Here is a 19,510-nt window from a genome sequence, read left to right as displayed (position 1 = left end):
ATCAGCCATGTTCTTATTGAATGGCAGAACTAACTCGAGAGCTGAACTCTTAATTCCATTTGTTTAAGAAGGAACTGCAGATGCTGGAAAATCGAAGGTAGACAAAAATGCTGGAGAAAGTCAGCGGGTGCAGCAGCATCTATGGAGCGAAGGAGATAGGCAATGTTTCGGGCCGAAACCCTTCATCGTCTGAAGAAGGGTTTCGGCTCGAAACGTTGCCTATCTCCTTCGCTCCATAGATGCTGCTGCACCCGCTGAGTTTCTCCAGCATTTTTGTGTCCTCTGAATTCCATTTGTTATGTTCTAATCCATATTTACTTGAGTATTTTATAAGTAGAGAACTTGATTGAAAATAATATTTGAGGCCACAGATGTTGCAGGGTGTGAACTAGTTAGCTCAGCCTCATGGCCTGCAGGGTGTTCAGCTCAAATGGCTGAACAAAATTTTTTTTTTTTTCACCTCTTGATTTCAGCCGTGCAACTAGACCAAGTGTATTTTGAAGACTTTGTCCCATTTGGTGAATATCCTTGAATCTATATTAGTTTTACTAAATATGCAGTGCATAAACAAGAACCCATTTTGGTTTGGGATGGAATACTATCAAATGTCTAGAGATTCAGTTAAACATGATAAACAAAAGCTCAGGTGGTTGGTTCATTGTCAAACTGTAACGTCACTTGAATTGTGTGGAAAAATAAGGCTGTTTGTTGCAAAGGGGCAAAACAGCTTGAGCATCGTTCTATTTCTATATATATGCATTGATATGCAGCGATTGAACCTTTATTAACTATTTAAAATGAAATGATTCTCAAATGGTTACTATTGAGGATAGACTTGGTGACCCACGGACAAAGGAAAATTATTGATTTTTTCAAATAAATCCGTCTTTATCTCAATATGAAGTACTGTGCTCAGGCAAAATCAACTCTAGAATGTGTAATTAATTTTTTTAGAAACATATTTATGTAAAAGTGCAATGCTACTAATTGCAGGACAGATTTATAACGTGTTAACTTCCAAAGATGGCTTATTTTGGCAAAATGCTCCATGTGGCATGAGTTGAAAAGCTTGCATCTCAATATAGCAAAACTGCATATTTAGCTCCTCAGCTAGTTTGAACTGGAAATATCCAGTCTGGCTTGGCTACTGGCCATGTCACATTGGTAATATGAGCTTCACTTCCTCCTTGGATGGAGTCCTTGTGGTGCGGAGGGGGGGGGGGGGAGAGGAAAGGAGAGAAGAGAGGGGAGGGCGCATGTGACTGGCAGGAGTCTGCGGTTAGCCTGGGGGAAGAGGGCTTGCGTTCTCAGCAGTGGCTGTGAAGAGCTGTCGGTGGGTTAACTTGCAGATGTTGCTGCTGCCCCAGTACACAGAGCAGACACGGAGGAGAGTGCCTGTGCTCTCTGGGAATCAATGACTTCAGAGATTAAACGCTTTTATGAGGGATTTCTAACAGCCGCACATGATGTAATTTTGGAAAACTTTGCTGGTTATTCTAAAGCACTGAATTTCTTCTGAATTTTCTTTAAATTTAACATTATTGGGTGAAAATTAAAATGTGCTTGTGGCTGTATTTGGTGAAATCAAATGATGTAAAGGGTACGCTTGCATTTCCATGGATACATTCCTGTTTTTCCCCACTAATTGGATTGTATTTTCATTGCCAGCTTATTTTAATCTCCTCCCCATTGATAATTACTTGGGGAAAAATGAGTTACCGTTGTGTTATTTTTGGTATTGAGTAGCTTCTTGGTGTCTTGTGCATTCTTCGAGTAAGTATTTCAGGGTCAAGGATGACTTTCTTCCATTTCTGTTTGAGTGTTCTGAGGTAGCTATGCAGCCAATGTTGGCTACGCATGCTTTGCCACAGCTGGGGCTGAAGAGGTTCTTAATATTGAGGTGGTGTTCTTCTTCAATCATTTGAGCTCAATTTGTGTGCACTCCCAAATAAGGAATCTGGGATTCTGAAGCCATCCAAAATGCTTCTTCTGGGATGGTTAGGTCTGGGGATCCAGGCAGGCAGTCAGTGTGGCAGGCAGTGACTAGTGGGGTGCCGCAAGGCTCGGTGCTGGGACCGCAGCTATTTACAATAAACATCAATGATTTTGATGAAGGGATTCAAAGTTACATTAGCAAATTTGCAGATGACACAAAGCTGGGTGGCAGTTTGAACTGTGAGGAGGATGCTATGAGAATGCAGGGTGAATTGGACAGGTTGGTTGAGTGGGCAGATGCATGGCAGATGCAGTTTAATGTCGATAAATGTGAGGTTATCCACTTTGGTAGCAAAAACAGGAAGGCAGATTATTATCTAAATGGTGTCAAGTGGGGGAAAAGGGGAAGTACAACGGGATCTGGGGGTCCTTGTTCATCAGTCAATGAAAGTAAGCATGCAGGTACTACAGCAGGCAGTGAATAAAGCGAATGGCATGTTGGCCTTTATAACAAGAGGAGTTGAGTATAGGAGCAAAAAGGTGCTTCTACAGTTGTATAGGGCCCTAGTGAGACCACACCTGGAGTATTGTGTGCAGTTTTGGTCCCCTAATTTGAGGAAGGACATTCTTGCTATTGAGGGAGTGCAGCGTAGGTTTACAAGGTTAATTCCTGGGATGGTGGGACTGTCATATGCTGAGAGAATTGAGCGGCTGGGCTTGTACACTCTGGAGTTTAGAAGAATGAGAGGGGATCCTGAAACATATAAGATTATTAAGGGTTTGGACACGCTAGAGGCAGGAAACATGTTCCCGATGTTGGGGGAGTCCAGAACCAGGGGCCACAGTTTAAGAATAAGGGGTAGGCCATTTAGAATGGAGACGAGGAAACACTTTTTCTCACAGAGAGTTGTGAATGTGGAATTCTCTGCCTCAGAGGGCAGTGGAGGCCGGTTCGCTGTATACTTTCAAGAGAGAGCTAGATGGGGCTCTTAAAGATATTGGAGTCAGGGGATATGGGGAGAAGGCAGGAACGGGGTACTGATTGGGGATGATCACATTAAAGGGCTGTGCTGGCTCGAAGGGCCAAATGTCCTACTTCTGCACCTATTGCCTATTGATTCATTTTAGTTGGTGGAGATTGTTACACTTTCTCAAGTAAATAATGGGAACATTATTGAATTGTTTCCTTTGCCAATTTGGTAATCTTGCCAGTCTGGGGCCTGGAATAGAGTGCTAGTTTCAGGATACAGGCATTAAGCATGCAAATGATGTGGCCTGCCCTTCAGAGCTGTCTGAGTGCAATGAGAGAATGTTGGTATGGTTCACTTATCTAGCAGTTGATAATGAGAATTTTGCCAGTTAGCATTAGTGTACTTTTCCACAGCTTCGAGGTCCCTGCTGTTCATAGTCTGTGCATGGTACACATTCAGAATGAAAACAGTTTGAACAAACTGTTGCTGAAGATCCTGAACAATGCCTCAGTTTTTACACATTCAGTACCTGCAGTTGTAAATCAAAGAAATTCCTGAAATTAAGCACAATGTGCTGGAGTGATCAGTAGATCCGTCAGCAATTGTAAAGAGAGAGAGAGAGAGATAGTAAATAGTTTGGTTAGTAACCTTTGATCCTACGTTCCATCCGTACAGCACAAAATAGAAACAACATTGATCTTATTACTAGGTAGACAAAAATGCTGGGGAAACTCAGCGGGTGAGGCAGCATCTATGGAGCGAAGGAAATAGGCAATGTTTTGGGTCGAAACCCTTTTTCAAACCTTATTACTTCCCTTTCCTTCTCCATGGATGCTGCGTGGCCTGGTAAATATTCACAACGTATTCTGTTTCTTAGCACAAATAATAATGGGGGAGGAACTACTGCAGTTTCATTACCTCTGGGTGTAAAAAGTTCAATTTCCCTTTCTTCTAGAAGCCAATTTCTCACAATCATTTCAATGGCCCCACTATTTGTGCCAAGCTTAACCTGGCACAGACTCAATGGACAGATTTCTAAGCCTAAGAGCTTGAAAATCTGTGAAAATTGGCACTGTGTCAGTCTAGTGCAGTTCGAGTCTTTCGGGCCCATTGAGAAATGGTCCGTGCTGGGGGGGGGGGGCACTTTATTCAACAGGACCCAATATAAAGTTTTAAAGTGTACCTGAGGTGGAATGTGTGAATTTGGATAAGAATTTTATGTCTGGTTATCCTGTTATAATTACATCCCACCCTCAAAACCTGTTTCACACGGACACCACATGATCTTGATGTTCTAATTACAGTGAATAAGCTTTCCATAAGTTTCTATTTTACACTGTAAAAATGAAATAAAGTATTCCTTTGAGATGACAAGTGTATAGAAAATACAGACTCATTGGCCTTCAGGTGAGACATTAATTTATGTTTTTCCACTGAAAATAGGACTTTGGAAGGTGACCAATGTTTATTCATCTCTTCACCAAAATCAAGAAGTTTATCTGCTTATTTAATTCCTGGGTGTAGAACGATCAGCACATAATTTAGTACTTATTTTCTCTATGTTATAAAGATGACTACACTTCAGATAAACAGTAAATTAGCTTAGAAATGCTTTTTGTAAACCATGGGAACATGAAGTGTTCTATACTGATGCAGCTTCTTTTGTCCTTAATTGATCTTCCTGCAAAGCAGATCTGAATAGTTATTAAGATTTAAATGAGTCAATCAGCTTATTAATTGGATATAAACTTAAAGGAGCACAGGAGAAGAATGACATACAATAATCTTATTTTTATAACATAATGCATTGTTATATTGCAAGGTGTGCTTTTTTTCATGTTCCATGCTCTTGCCTACCATGCATAAAGGCTCACCTGGATCTCATCAGATCCGTGACTAAGCTTGACACATTTCTTGCCTTTAACGCGTTTGACCAATCTGTCCAATGCTACTCTTCTCTGCTTGATTCTCTATTTTTGCTTAGATTATTATAGTCAGAGGCTCATCTGTTATGTTTCCCTTCGTCCTTATCTCCCTGTCCCTTCCTGACACCCCCCTCATTGTTTGGTCTGTCTTTGGTTTCCTTCCGTTTCTCATCTACCAGTGATGGCTCAGACAAGCAAGATGTTTTGTACATGTACATCAAAGACATGCCCAATCCCTCACATTCCAATTGGGTCTACTTGACTGTCTGACTGATTTCCTGACCTAGTATTGGATAAGCAAAGAAATTCATTGGCTTCATAGGAGGAAGTCATGGATTCTCTGCATAAATTCTTGGCCACCAGTTCCAAATTCAAGGAAATTGTCAGAATCTGGACCGTTTTCACACATTTTCTATTTGTGTCGGACATGGAGTGTATATTCTGCCCTATTTTTAATTCATCTGAAACACATGCTTTGGTTACTGGTTTCCCTTGCTTCCCTAGCTGGCAATGGCAACCACATCTCAAAATAACCCTGTTGGCTGTGAACATTTTGGGATGCATTAAGATTGGGAAATATATCACAACAAATGTGATATCAATTTTTAATTGCATAAGTTCAGGCTCTGAAAAACAGCAGTTGTCTAATACTATCCAGTGGCCAGTTTAGATCTTTGTCAGATGTTTGTTAGGATAGCTTTATGTCTCTGCTTGAATATGGTGAGATATGTATATCCATTTGGCTTGTGCTTGGTGGCCTGCATTGACTCCTGCTCTGACTGTGCTTCAACTTATCCTTGTTCATAGGACTCTGATATATAATTAAATACTACATTTTGCGATTATTTAGTGATTTGAAGTTACACCCTCAGAATCACCTAGTAAAATACTTAGTCAAAACTGTATAATCCAATGTCTTGTGGATGTATCTATTTCTCACCACCCATCATCACTCCTCCCTCCATCAAACAAACCAGTTAATAAAAATCCACCCTGTTTTGTTTCAGAGAATGAAATAGCCTCTGCACTTTGGGCCTAGGGATTTGCAAATTTCCATTCCATAAATTAATAATTAAACTATATTTATACATAATGGAGAAGTAAACATTTGTTTTTCTTTATATTCTGGAAGGTACAAAAGAATCATTGTACTCAGAGTATTAATCATTCAAGGTGTATATTTAATTTCAATTAGTTATTATTTTCAGCTTGTATTAAGAGATAATACAATAATTGTTACTTTTTTATTAGACAATCGTTGATTTTAAAATAGCTGTACAAACTACTAATATCGCCATGATGTGGAATGTATAAACCGTAAGCTTACTTTTACTGCTATGTGAACAGCTACCAGTTGTGCAGCCACAAGACTCAACTTCTTGCTGAGTAGAGACGTTTAGAGATATAGCGTGGAAACAGGCCCTACAGCCCACCGATTTTGCGCCGACCAGCGATCCCCGCACGCTAAGAGGCCCTAATACAGCGATAATGTCGCGGCTTTTAAAAAATATTTCGAAGGTCATTATTTCTTTCAATTACAACACCATAAAATTCCATGGCACTTTACTGGAGCATTATTGATTTGAAAACTGTCCGCCAAAGATGATATCGCAGTACATGATCAAACGTTTAGACTGAGGTAGGCAAAAACAGTAAAGATGGATGTTTATGAATGAAATTCCACACCTTTGTCTAACTGACCTGAAAGCTTTGTGATCAGTAACAGAAAGATTAGTATCAGATAAATGTATGGTGCCATAATTGAAAGAATACTGAGATTTCAAACAAATTGTATGGTGAAGATGATTAGAAGGAGAAGGGCCATGGAAAGATTTAAAATTGAGGGTGTGAATTATAAAATTGGGGCATTATTGAACTCAGAGCCAGGGTTAGTCAGCATGTATAAAGATGATAGGTAAATGGCATGTGATGGTAGAAAGATCATGCTGTGCAGTGCAGTACTGTAAACTCTTGTTTATCCAGTATTTATGCATCTGGAGTTCTCATGTGACTGGCAAACATCTCTAAGAATATTAATCAGTGAATTTTGTTTCAAATGTTATGCAAAATAAGTGTGACCATTTTTTTTTTGTGTGATTAGCAACAACATCCCCTGGTGCAGATTTTCTTTTTGCAATTTATTCAGTCTGTCATGGAACTTCAAGTTCTTCAAACCAGTAAAATCTCTTCAGCATCTTCTCTAAGGTCCACCTACCTAATTTAAGATTTTTTTTTTTTTTTAAAGATGTAGCCTTTCATGATCTTAACTTCTTGAAGAAAAATAATTGTACTGATGCTGTTTACACGTATATATATAGTTTTATTTCTTTATCCTTTAAATATTTGTAACATTCAAACACTGGTACTACCCGTAATTTCATTTTTCAATGTAAATTGTAACTGAGATTAACCCTGGGGGAATAGGATACATCCTGCTTCGAGGATAACTACATGGCTTTCTTGAATCAGATTATTTTGGATCCAGTATTGTGTAATGAGACAGTTATTTAATAATGTTTATAGTAAAATTACAAATTTTGAGAACGATGACTGAGATAAGCTTATTAATTTTCAACAAAGGCATTTACATAAATGTGCAGGACTTGGGAAAGTAAGTTAACAGCTAAATTAATAAAATGAAAGACTAAAGGGCCTGTCCCATGAGCATGCGGCAAGCGCGAACTAACGTGGTCGCTTGAGCCGTACGGCCTCGCGGGGCCGGTCCCACTTCGATCGTCGGAGCCGTATGGAGTTGTGCGGAGCTGGTCCTGACATTCGAAAAACTGACACTGTCCAAAAATGTCTACGCGGCAACGGCCTGCCGGCCCACAGCCGCATTGAGGCCGTACGCACCGCCTCGGCGGGCGTGCGCAGCGTCTCGGCGCCGTATGGAGCGTCTTGATGGCGTACGCCTAGCGCGGACTTCGCTCGAACTTCCCGTCAAATCGTACGGTGATCACTCGACCTCCGCGTGGCCCCCGCTTCCGGTTTGGTCGTGCTTGCCGCATGCAGTCACATGCTCGTGGGACAGGCCCTTTAGATAGTTAAACAATGACTAATACATTTATTGTTTCTAAACATAATCCCTACAATTATATACTTTCTTAAATAATTAAAACTTTACTGGAACAAACTAATACAGGAAGTTAAGTTGAATAGTTAAGTTGAGGATAAAGAGGGTTTTAAAAATCTTTAAAAGGATTATCAAATGATGATGATGATGATAGAAAAAAAGAATATGAGTAAAATGGAATAGAAAAATAAAAATGGATTGTAAGAACGTTTACTAGTATGTAGAAAGGGTTTATAAAAATACACGTGTTCCTGCAAAATAATGCCAATAAATTATAAGAGCATTGAACAAATTTGTAATTCTCTTTGCAGCAGGGGGAAAACAGATTAATGGGAATTGTCGGGAATCAAGGTGAAATATATAGTTAAGGTGAATAAATCCATCAGCAGTAATGGCCATCATCTTAAGGCTTTTAGAAGAGTTAATATAATTATCTAAATTGCCCAGAATTCCTTTGTTTTGAGGATATCCCAGTGGATTTCAAAGTAATATATTATAAAAATATCTTGACAAAACTGGGACGTTCAGATCAGTTATCCTGTTTTCATGAGATAAATAAAGATGAAAAACTTCAATTTATTTATGGCTTGGTAAATCATGATGTAATTATGCAGATTAAATATGATTATAATGAAAATTAAATTATGATTGGTAAATTAACTTCAGAATGTTGAATATGATGATGGCTTAGAATAAATTACTGCCAAAATTCAGGGTTCATGGTAACAAAGTCTAAAAAGTGGCGAATGACATATTATTGAAAATGTATAGGTCATTTCTTGGGAGGCGGGGTATAATCAGTAGGTGGCAAAAGGATCATTGTTCAGCTTGATCCAATTATTCAAAATCCATACAGTGAATGGATATGTATGTGAATTATATATATTTAAGTAAAATGGAAGTTCTCTTTTTGCATCTATATATTCTCGAACCCCTCTTACAAAGTATTTAAATCTATTTAAAACAAACAACTTATAATAAAAAACGTGCATTTGTAACAGAGACACCAAGTGCTGGAGGAACTTAGCAGGTCAGGCAGCATTTCTGGAGAACAAGAATAGGTAATGTTTCGGGTAGAGGCACAATTGGTCTAATCTTTACAAAACAAATGCAGAGGCCATCAGAAAATATCATTTATAATGTTGTCAGGCGTTGTGCAAATATATTGTTGTAACTCTTTGTGTTTGGCACAAAATGCAAGCTTTTTGGCAGGTTGTAACTGTACTGGAATCGACATTAATCCTTGTAGATTTACCTATTTATGCTGAATAGTTAACCAGATTCATATCAATGTGTTCAAAGCCCTTTATATCTGATAGGTAAACTGAAGACATTTTATTTAATAAAAATACTGACTATAAGAGGCAAACTGAAGCTTTCACAAAGTTGGAAATTCGAAACTGAGTTCAAATTCGTGATCTGTCTTTAACCCCCCCCATGGATGCATGGGTGTTTGATTACCCCTTTATATTTCTTTTGAAGGAAGGTTGGAGTGTCTTTTTAATGAAGTTTCTTTGTGAAGATTAATTATGCATTTTTGACAATTTGTCTGTAGCAAATGCATTTTCATAAATAATGATTGAATTCCCTTTTAAAAAAAAAATAGCAAGGGAGCATTCCGATTATAAAGGATTAGCTGATGCGTGTCATGTAAGAGGGTCCGTATCCTGTGTATTTCTGCAACTCTTATGAGTATGTAGTAAGCCAGGAATACTTCTGCTTGCTATGGAATTATGACACTTCTTTATTTGAAAGGAACAACATTTTAATATTTTACATGAGTTTCTGTTTATCTGAATTTGGTGTGTTTAATGTTCCATTTATTACTGATTCGGGAACCAAATCGATTCCCTGAGTCAGCTGCGGAGATACTCCAAACTGCGAGGTTTTCAAAAGGGCAGCGTGATCCCAGACTGCAAATACAACGTGCCAGAAACCTGAATCAGCAGAGTTGAACGTGTAGCCAATCCTCACAATAGCAATTTACTTTTAACACTTTGTGATCATTATTTTGGGACATATAATATATGTCACGTGTGTGTATTTGCTGATTTTCTTGGGGGGATTGAAAAATAGATTGTTTTTATCTCATAATGGATATTAGTAAAACCTGTAGGTGTTCAAAAATAAAGAATACATTTGCCTTGCCAGAACTTAGTTGGATAACCATTGTAGGATGTGTTCTGAAATGCATTGTTGCATTTTGTTTCATATGAACAAATTTACACTTTTGTCTTGATGAAAAATGAAGAAAATGTCTTGTTCCTTTTTTATGACATATGAATGAAGCCATTTTGGATTGAAACAATACCAATACATAAACAAAAATAATCAATATCTATATCAAACTTTATAGAGTACAGAATCTATCTATACAATATTTTAACAGTGGTTTTGCTTATGAGGCATTCTGTTGTATTGAATAATTATTGTTAAGGGAGTTGCATCATATATTTAATAACTTTATATTGAAGTTGAGTGCTTGGGAGAGCAAGTTTGCAAAAATAGATTTATAAGTAGCACCAGATATGAGTAGAAAGGCATTTCAGGTGGACATCTATTTTTGTGTATACAGATAGTGGTGGTATTTATCATGATATGTAATCAGCAGAAGAACATCGATTAGGTAACCAGTCACATCTTCCCATCGTTACCCCTTTCCGCCTTCTGCAGAGATCACTTCCTCCGCAACTCCTTGGTTCACTCTCCCCTTCCCACCCAAACTCTCCCATCGCCAGGTACTTTCCCCTGCAACCATAAGAGATGTAACACCTGCCCCTATACCTCCTCCCACACTTTCATCCCAGCAGTCTTTCCAGGCGGGACAGTGATTCACGTGCAGCTCTTCCAACCTTATCTACTACCAATGTGGCCTCCTGCACCTCGTCAAGACGAAACATAGACCCAGCAACCGTTTTGTCGATCACTTGCCCTTGATTCACCAAAGCCTAAGCGATCTCCCGGTTGCTAACTATATTTAACTCCTCTTCACATTCCCATACTGACCTTTCTTTCCTGGGCCTCCTCCATTCCCAGAGTGAGGTCACACGGAAACTGGAGAAACAGCACCTCGTATTCCGCTTGGCTAACTTACAGCATTCTCCAATTTTAGGTAACTACAAGACCCTCCTTCCCTGCCCCGTGCACCACCTGGACTTGTACCCATTTCTCCCCTCCCCCTTCCTCCTACTTTTCTTTTTCTAGCTTCACAATTTGCAACTCTTCAATTCTTTGTGCCTCACACCTTCTATGACCTTTGTCCACCATCTGCCTATCAATCAAACACACACACGCTCTCTCTCTCTCTGTCTCTCTCTGTCTCTTGCCAGGTTTTGTCCTGGCCCTCCTCTATTGCAACTTCCTCCACCCCCAATCAATCTCAAGAAGGATCCCAACCTGAAACATCACCTGTCCATGTTCTCTAGAGATGCTGTCTGACCCGCTCAGTTACTCCAGAATGTTATCTTTTTTTGGTAAACCAGAATGTGCAGTTCCCTGTAATCCATAGATGTGGTCATAAACTAAAAGTAGTAATTCAAATATGAACTGAGTGTTACCAAGCAAATGAATATTGCAATATGCATTCTTAAAACCAGGAGAGTGTAGAACAATTCCTATCTCGGAGTCCTCCAGTTCACCATTGCATGACTGCTTTGTAAAAATCTTCAGTAATTTCTGGCTGGTTGCCATGATACTTAATGCAAAAAGTCAGTTGCTTGTTGGCTTTTATAGTGTTGCAAAATAGTCTTCCAGCTGGTTTAGGTGTCAGCAGCCTGACGTGATCTGACCTTGCAGCTGCTTTGAGTATAATATAACAGCATGGCTGGCAATTGATGAGTATCTTGGATACCATTCAATGAGGTGCAGAGTTGAATTGTATAGAGTAGTCAACCCACTTCATTCTGTTTTCACATTTTTATTAATTGCACACACGAGTTTTAGTGATGGATCGATGTAAATTCATAACCGATAGGTTCGCATATTGTCATGAACCGACGAGAAACCTGTTCATTTGGAATACATCTATTCCAATACAATTAATGTGCAGGAAAGAACTGCAGATGCTGGTTTAAATCGAAGGTAGACACAAAATGCTGGAGTAACGCAGCTGGATAAATAATTAATAAAAGTCTGAGGAAGGGTCTCGACCTGAAACGTCGTCCATTCCTTCTCTCCAGAGATGCTGCCTGTCCCGCTGAGGTACTCCAGCGTTTTGTGTCTACACCCAATAAAATCAATGTTAGTTGAGTAACCATTTGAAAAGCACGTGTAGTCTAGAAAATTCTGATATCAAATGATTTTGCTTCCATTGAGCATATTTTAAATTGAAATGTCTTCGAAACTGTCCGTAATACTAGTACAAATGTAAGCAGATATATTTGATACATTCTGACTTGTTTTGCATATTCTCAACAAATTAAAATACAATTGGCTTTTAGTTTCAATTTTGTGCCTTCTGTCACGTTGAGAAACTTAATTTGCCTTAAAGATATTTTGAAGTGACATGCCCTCTTCTCCAGTAACACAACACACTTCTCGTAGTTGATCCAGAAAGCTTCTTGCATGAACATTCAAGTCAGTAAATCATATTTAAAACATGATTCAATACTTATATATTTTCCTATTAATGTTAGATAATGCGTAATCTTACTTTATTTGGTGTTAATAATTACTTAGACTTGTTAATAGCACTGCACAAATTATTCTTCATATTTAGCATCCCATACTGTCACACCTGCGGTTTTAAAACAATTAAGCTAAAAGATAGGAGAGAAAATTACGTGAATGGTAGAAATACAGAAATAAAAACATATTGAAAATATTCACCAGATCAGGCAGCAATTCTTTGGAGAAGTAATTGAACTGGAACGTTAACTCTGTTACTGTCTCCATAGATGTATTACCTGCATCTGCAGTATTTTTAAATAAGATATATTCTCTTTCTCCAATAAGTTTGCGGCTTTCATAACAGAAATCATCGTTATAATGGAAGGTAACCCACAATAATGGAATATAATGGAAGGTAACCCACAAGATTAACCTGAGTGAATGATGTTGAATCGTTGAATTTGTAAGTTATTTAAGTAAATACGCCACATTTTTGTCCAACCACACCATCACAATTCATTCATCTTCCATGTGCTCCCTCTTGGTCCCTCCTCTCTGTGTGTAAGTTTAGCACCACAAATTCTGTTATTTTTCAGGAACTGGGCTTTGCGTAAAACGGCATTTATTGACCATCCTAATAAGCGAGTTCGGTATTCCGACTGCGCATGCCCAGGTCATGGGTCACTCGCGATAAACATTCTCGGCTGCTGTGCAGACCTGCGTTTCGTCCGTGGTAGGGATCGGGCCCGGGTCTCTGGTGCTGCAGGCGCTGTTGAGTTACTGCTGGGCCATCCCCGTCCCCTCCCGGGTGTCCCGTCCCTATCCAGGGGTGGCCGGGGATGTCCCTGGGCTGGCGGGGTGGCACGGAGGGGAAGCGTTCTTCTCCGGCTCGGCTCTGCCTGTTCTGCCGGGTTGACTGGCGGCCCTAGTCTAGCGGGACAGCCGGCGTGGAGGAGAAGTGCTAGCTCAACTGCTCCAGGCCAGTGTCCCGTCAGTCCGGGGCTGTCGGTTAACCCGGCGGGCCGGGCAGAGTTGAGCTGGAGTTGGCGCTTCTTCTCCGCACTTGCTGTGGGCCTGCGCTGCCGCTGTGGCGGGCCAGTGTCCCATCGGTCCAGGGTTGTCGGTTCGCCCGGCAGGATGGACGGAGTTGGGCTGGATTTGGCGCTTCTACTCCCCGCTGGCTGAGGGCCTGGGCTGCCTCTGCGGGAGGCCGGTGTCCCATCGGTCCAGGGTCGGCCCAGGCGTCTCCGGCCACCCCCGGCCGGGGATGGGGCGCTCGGGGAGGGACGGTCAAGTGGCGGTTCGGCGGCGCCGGAGGCCCAGGTAGATCCTGGCTGCGGTGGGGTGCAGGTGTGTGTGTGTGTGCATATGGTTGCCGGGGGTGTTTATCGCGATTGACTTTTGACAAATCCCATGATTCCTTGCACTTTTTGGCATACCAAACTTGTTTATTGCCCTTGAAAAAGTAGCGATTAACTGCTTTTATGTCTGGGTATAGATTATCCACAGATAGATTGTGCAGGGAGGTTTAGTGTTTCGAATTGGCAATGACGTATGACTTGCTTTATATTTCCAAGTCAGGATGTGGCATCCCTTGGAGATGAACCTGCTGATGTGGTGTTCCTGTGCATTAGCTACTCTTATTTGGTAGCAAAGGTCACAAGTTCAAGATGTGATGTTGTAGGAGCCTAGATGTAGCCACTGTATGCAAGTTGTGGAGGGACTGAATGTTAGGTTGATGGCCTCTCAATTACGTGGTCATGGATGGTGTTTTGAGAATTGTTGTTGCTGTACTCATCCAGTTGTAAGCAGCTGCTTGTGACTTTTAGATAGTAGAAAGGCTTTGGAGGGTACTAATCGGCTCCAGATCTAAACACAGACTTAGCAAGTCATGTTTATTTTCAGGTCGAGCTACAACAAGTCAACAACAGATGCTATCTCACTGGCTCTACCTTTCACTCTGGGTCATCTGGATAATAGGAACACATACATCAGGCTGCTATTCATTGATTACAGCTCGGCATTTAACGCTATCGTCTACTCCAAACTCATCACCAAGATCTAAGACCTGGGCCTCTGTATCTCCATTGGCAACTGGATCCTTGACTGCTTCATTGCAGACCACAATCAGGATGATCAGTAACAAAATCTCCTCGCTGACTATCAGCACAGGTGCATCTCAAGGCTGCCTGCTTAGCCCCATGCTCTACTCTCTTCACACCAGTGTCCATGTGGCCAGCACAGCTCAATCAATATAATCAATCAATTCACTGATGACAGAGCTGTGCTTAGTCGAATCATGGGTGATGATGAGTCAGTGTACAGGGGAGAGATTGAACACCTTGTTGAGTAGTGCTGCAACAATAACCTCTTGTTCAATGTCAACAAGACCAAAATCTAATCGCTGATGCCCGAAGGGGAGGTCAAGAGACCGCGCTGCAGTTTGCATTGATGGGTCGATGGTGGAGAGAATTAGCAGCTTCAGATTGCTCGGCGTTAACGTCTCAAATAACTTGTCCAGGGCACGGCACTAAGATGTAATCACCAAGAAAGTATGCCAGCGTCTCTACTTTCTTAGATGTTTAAAAAGATTCCGTACATCTCTGAATACTCTTAACAATCTTCTACAGTTGAACTGTTGAAAATACCCTGATTAATTGCACAGTAGCCTCTGATGGCAATTCCAACACATGGCAACACAAGAGGCTGCAGCAGGAGGCTGCAGGGAGTAGCGGACTCATCCCGGCCAATCACGTTCACAGCCCAACAGGTGTGTGTGTGTGCATGGGATTTGTCAAAACCGTTCGCATCTAGAAGGTGGCATCTATTATCAAGGGACAGCACCCACAGGGATAAACCTAAACTGGACACAGATGACCAATTGTACCTTGATAGTGTGGTTGGTCATGTCTTGCATCATTTTGCCAATGATTAGACAATAGTTGCTCTTATTGTTTTTTTTCTACATTTTGTGGACAGGACATAACTGAGCAAATTTCTGCATTGTTGGGTAAATGTCAATTTTGTGACTACTGGGTCAACTTGACATGGGCACGGCCTAATCTGCAGTGCTGGTCTTTAGTCCTATAGCTGGGATTTTATTTGGTCCCATAGCGTTTGCTCTATATGATACTTGCATTTATTTCTTCATTTCAAGTGGTGTAAATCAATCTACCTTGAGAGCAGCTTCTGTGATGGTGACAAACTGGGAGGAACAGAGATTATCTATTCAAGATGTGGCTGAACATGTTGCAAACTACTACTTTAGGTCTCGCATGTTGGGTTCTGCCATAGTTGAAAAAGGGAACTTTCTTGGAGCCGCCTCTTTCTGTTAGCTGTTTAATCGTTTACCATTACCCATGACAAGATGCCATCAGACTGCAGAGGTTTAATTTGATCCTTTGGTTGTGAGATCGCTTGGCTCTGTGTTTTCCATGGTGCTTTAATTGGTCAGCACACAAGTATTATTTTACTCACACCTTTTTATATAATCTCCCTTCTTATTAACAACTAGTTTTCTTTTTTGAAAGAACGGATTCACACAGTATCACACAGGTGGTTGAGGCCAGTTCATTGGCTATATTTAAGAGGGAGTTAGATGTGGCCCTTGTGGCTAAAGGGATCAAGGGGTATGGAGAGAAGGCAGGGATGGGATACTGAGTTGGATGATCAGCCATGATCATATCGAATGGTGGTGCAGGTTTGAAGGGCCGAATGGCCTACTCCTGCACCTATTTTCTATGTTTCTATGTAGTATCACAACTTTTGTTGGGAATTTGTTTTATCCATAGTGTGTTTGGGACAGGTGCTTCACTGGCCTTCCAGTATTGTCATGTTTATCCAATTTCAATCTGTCATCACCAAGTCTATCTATTTATATCTATTGTGTGGGGAAAAAACTGCAGATGCTGGTTTAAATCTAAGGTAGACACAAAATGTTGGAGTAACCCAGCAGGACAGACAGCATCTCTGGAGAGAAGGAATGGGTGATGTTTCGGGTCGAGGCCATTCAGTCTGAAGAAGGCTCTCGACCCAAAACATCACCCATTGCTTCTCTCCGGAGATGCTGCCTGTCCCGCTGAGTTACTCCAACAATTTATATCTAGGTTTTCTAACTATGCTATAGATTCTAAAGTTTTTATTTGACTGAATGGAATATTTCTTTTAATCATTTAAAAACATTAAAAAAAGTTGGAATTTTGGTCACTGAAATGTAATAAATTTGAATCCTTATAAAGGTGGTTGGCGACACCACATTGAGACCAAAATATGAGTCACCAGCACTTATAGTTATCGTGATAGGAATTCATAAACTGTGCCGCAGTCTGTTATTTGTATTCCTTAAACACATTTTAGTATTGATAAAGAGACATGATCATGCACTACAGAGTCCAACATTAGAAAGATATTCTACTGATTAACTAACATTGATGTGTAACATAGCAAGCTTTGTTATAAAGAAATAGTTTATTGATTTATCACTGTTATAATATTTCAGTTCCACTTCAAAAACATATTTTCAGACTTTGCTGTGCACTTATAACAGCACAAACAAAATATTTGTATGTGAGTGAATGCATAACCTACTAAAGATCATTGTCGCTGCCACTATAAACCTGACTAAGATTCTTAAGTTAATTTTCATTTACAGCTTGGTATCTTTGGGAAAGTATAAGCTCTCTCCATAGCAACAAGAGATTGTAGATAGATATAAATATGCTGGATATTGTTTAATCTGCAGCCTTGATGGGAATGTGCTCAATTTTTCTGCCACGTGGAGTGTAGTCGGTCAGTTCTAACCGGTATTTGTATTTGTTGCAGTAGTGATTCAAGCAGCAGCTCCAGTGACGAGTCTCCAGCAAGATCCGTTCAGTCTGCTGCAGTCCCTGCACCACCAGTTCAACTCCCGACACCTGTGGAAAAGGATGAACCACGCAAAAGCTATGGAATCAAGGTCCAAAACTTGCCAGTCCGTTCTACTGGTGAGTGAACACGCCATTTGGTGCACTAATGTTTCTTTCAGATTGCCATTGTGTTCTAGAAAGTATTGGATTAGTTTGGGGGAATTGCCTGGCACCCAACAACGAGTACTTTTTTTTTTGTTTTTTAAAACAATATTGGATTTTAGAAAATAGTAGAAAAGCTATGTTCGGAAACCAATTTGATCCATTTTTGTGAAACCTCTAGTGTACAATTCCATCACAAAATATAAAGGCATTGTAACCGCAGGGAAGTTCTGCGGTTTTAAATCGTCTGCATTTCTATTTGATTTAAATTAGCAGATAGCAACTTCTCTCTGATATCTTAATTTATTTGTGGAATAATAGTTGGAAGTTACCTGGCTGCAGTCAGTTACCTCTGGTGTGCCGGTGCTAGATAGAATCTTGGACATTGATGGGATTGGTGTGAATGGGCCCTTTTTTAATAACTGAAACCAGATGTTATAGAAGTTTTACTTGGAATTAAAGTTATGTAATAATTAGTGCTAAAAGCCTAGAATTCCAGACTTGAGATGTTTACTGCATAGTTGAATGCTCTGCTTTGATTTCACAACATTATTGGTTTCTTCATATTGTATCTTGTTTTAAAGAGGTTTAAATCATTTGAAATGCTTTACTTGGGAGGTTTTTATTATTATTACAAAAGTTCATGAATAAATGAAAATTACAAATACTGGTGTAACAACCATGTATAGAAGTTAGAATAAAGCTGATGATTGTTTCCAAACAGCAAGAGAATGTAAAAGAAACCGTCACGCTTTGCTTAATTTAGGAATAACATCTAGTGCCTTAATCCATTTTAAATAAATTGCAAATATAGAATTACAATTTCTTTTTGAATCATTATTGCAATTTAACTCTATGCATTTCACCAAATGTTGTTTCCTACTTCAGTTAGTAATATCAGAGTTATGCAGCACAGAAACAGGTCCTTCGGCCCATCTTGTCCGTGCTGACCAAGTTGGCATATTGGGCTCGTCCCTTTTGCCTGAATTTGACCCGTAACCTTCTGAACCCTTCCTATCCATATACCCAACACCCCACTCCATTTGATTTTGTAGGGGTTTTAATGTTTACCAGCAGCATGACCTGCGCCCTCCATACTTTTTGTTTGCTCTAATCTAAGAACCGCAGAACGCCAGGAATATTTACCATTCCAAATCAGAAGAGCATGACTGATGAAGGCAGCTATAAAATTGGAGATTGCTAATTGTCTTGGCATCATGTTCGACACAGACATTGTGGGCCGAAGAGCGAGTTCCTGTGTTGTACTAAACTATGTTCTAACTAAAGAAATTATACTTTGCATCATGTGAACAACTATGTACTGAAGATGTTGATTTTTGCATTTAGACACAAGCCTTAAAGATGGTCTGTTCCATGAATTTAAGAAGTATGGGAAGGTAACATCTGTGCAGATCCATGGTGCTTCTGAAGAGCGCTATGGCCTTGTTTTCTTTCGACAACAAGAAGATCAGGAGAAAGCTATGAATGCGTCTAAGGGGAAGTTATTTTTTGGCATGCAGATTGAAGTCACTGCTTGGACTGGCCCAGGTAGGTGTCTACTGAGCAGCGATGGGGTTTGAGAGAGCATGCTTGTGCCAAGGGCTTTTTTGAAAGCAAGGTATAATTTTATGTTAAATTAATTAAATGACATAGGAACTGTAGTACATTTCCTGTTTGAATTAGTTTTGCTTAATTAGATCTACTGACTGTTACAATCCTATCCTGTGGCCTGCAAAGGGTCTGCTATTAAATATAAGCAAATAAAATAAGGAGTACCCATTCAGCCCTTCCTTTCAGTTTTACTTTAGAGATACTGCGTGGAAACAGTGTCCTTTGGCCCACCGAGTCCACACCGTCCAGCGATCCCCGCACACTAGGGGCAATTTACATTAATACCAAGCCAATTAACTTACAAATCTCTAAGTCTTTGGAGGGTGGAAGGAAACCGAATATCTCTGAGAAAACCCACGCAGTTCATGGGGAGAACATATA

General features: G+C 40.2%; 1 protein-coding gene across 3 annotated transcripts in view; it reads left to right on the top strand.

The window, feature by feature from the left end:
- Positions 1-19,510, top strand: part of spen (spen family transcriptional repressor) — a 71,071-nt gene that overhangs the window by 26,354 nt on the left and 25,207 nt on the right. For 2 of the 3 annotated variants that reach the window (XM_055659127.1, XM_055659126.1), the window contains exons 4-5: positions 17,334-17,494; positions 18,866-19,066. In XM_055659127.1, coding sequence (XP_055515102.1) covers positions 17,334-17,494; positions 18,866-19,066 — 362 coding nt within the window. The remainder of the gene's footprint in view (positions 1-17,333; positions 17,495-18,865; positions 19,067-19,510) is intronic. The other variant, XM_055659128.1, reaches the window with a different exon arrangement.

Source organism: Leucoraja erinacea, chromosome 30 (assembly GCF_028641065.1).
Source record: "Leucoraja erinacea ecotype New England chromosome 30, Leri_hhj_1, whole genome shotgun sequence".
NCBI classification, from domain to species: Eukaryota; Metazoa; Chordata; class Chondrichthyes; order Rajiformes; family Rajidae; genus Leucoraja; species Leucoraja erinaceus.
This window is presented reverse-complemented; position numbering and strand designations above follow the sequence as displayed.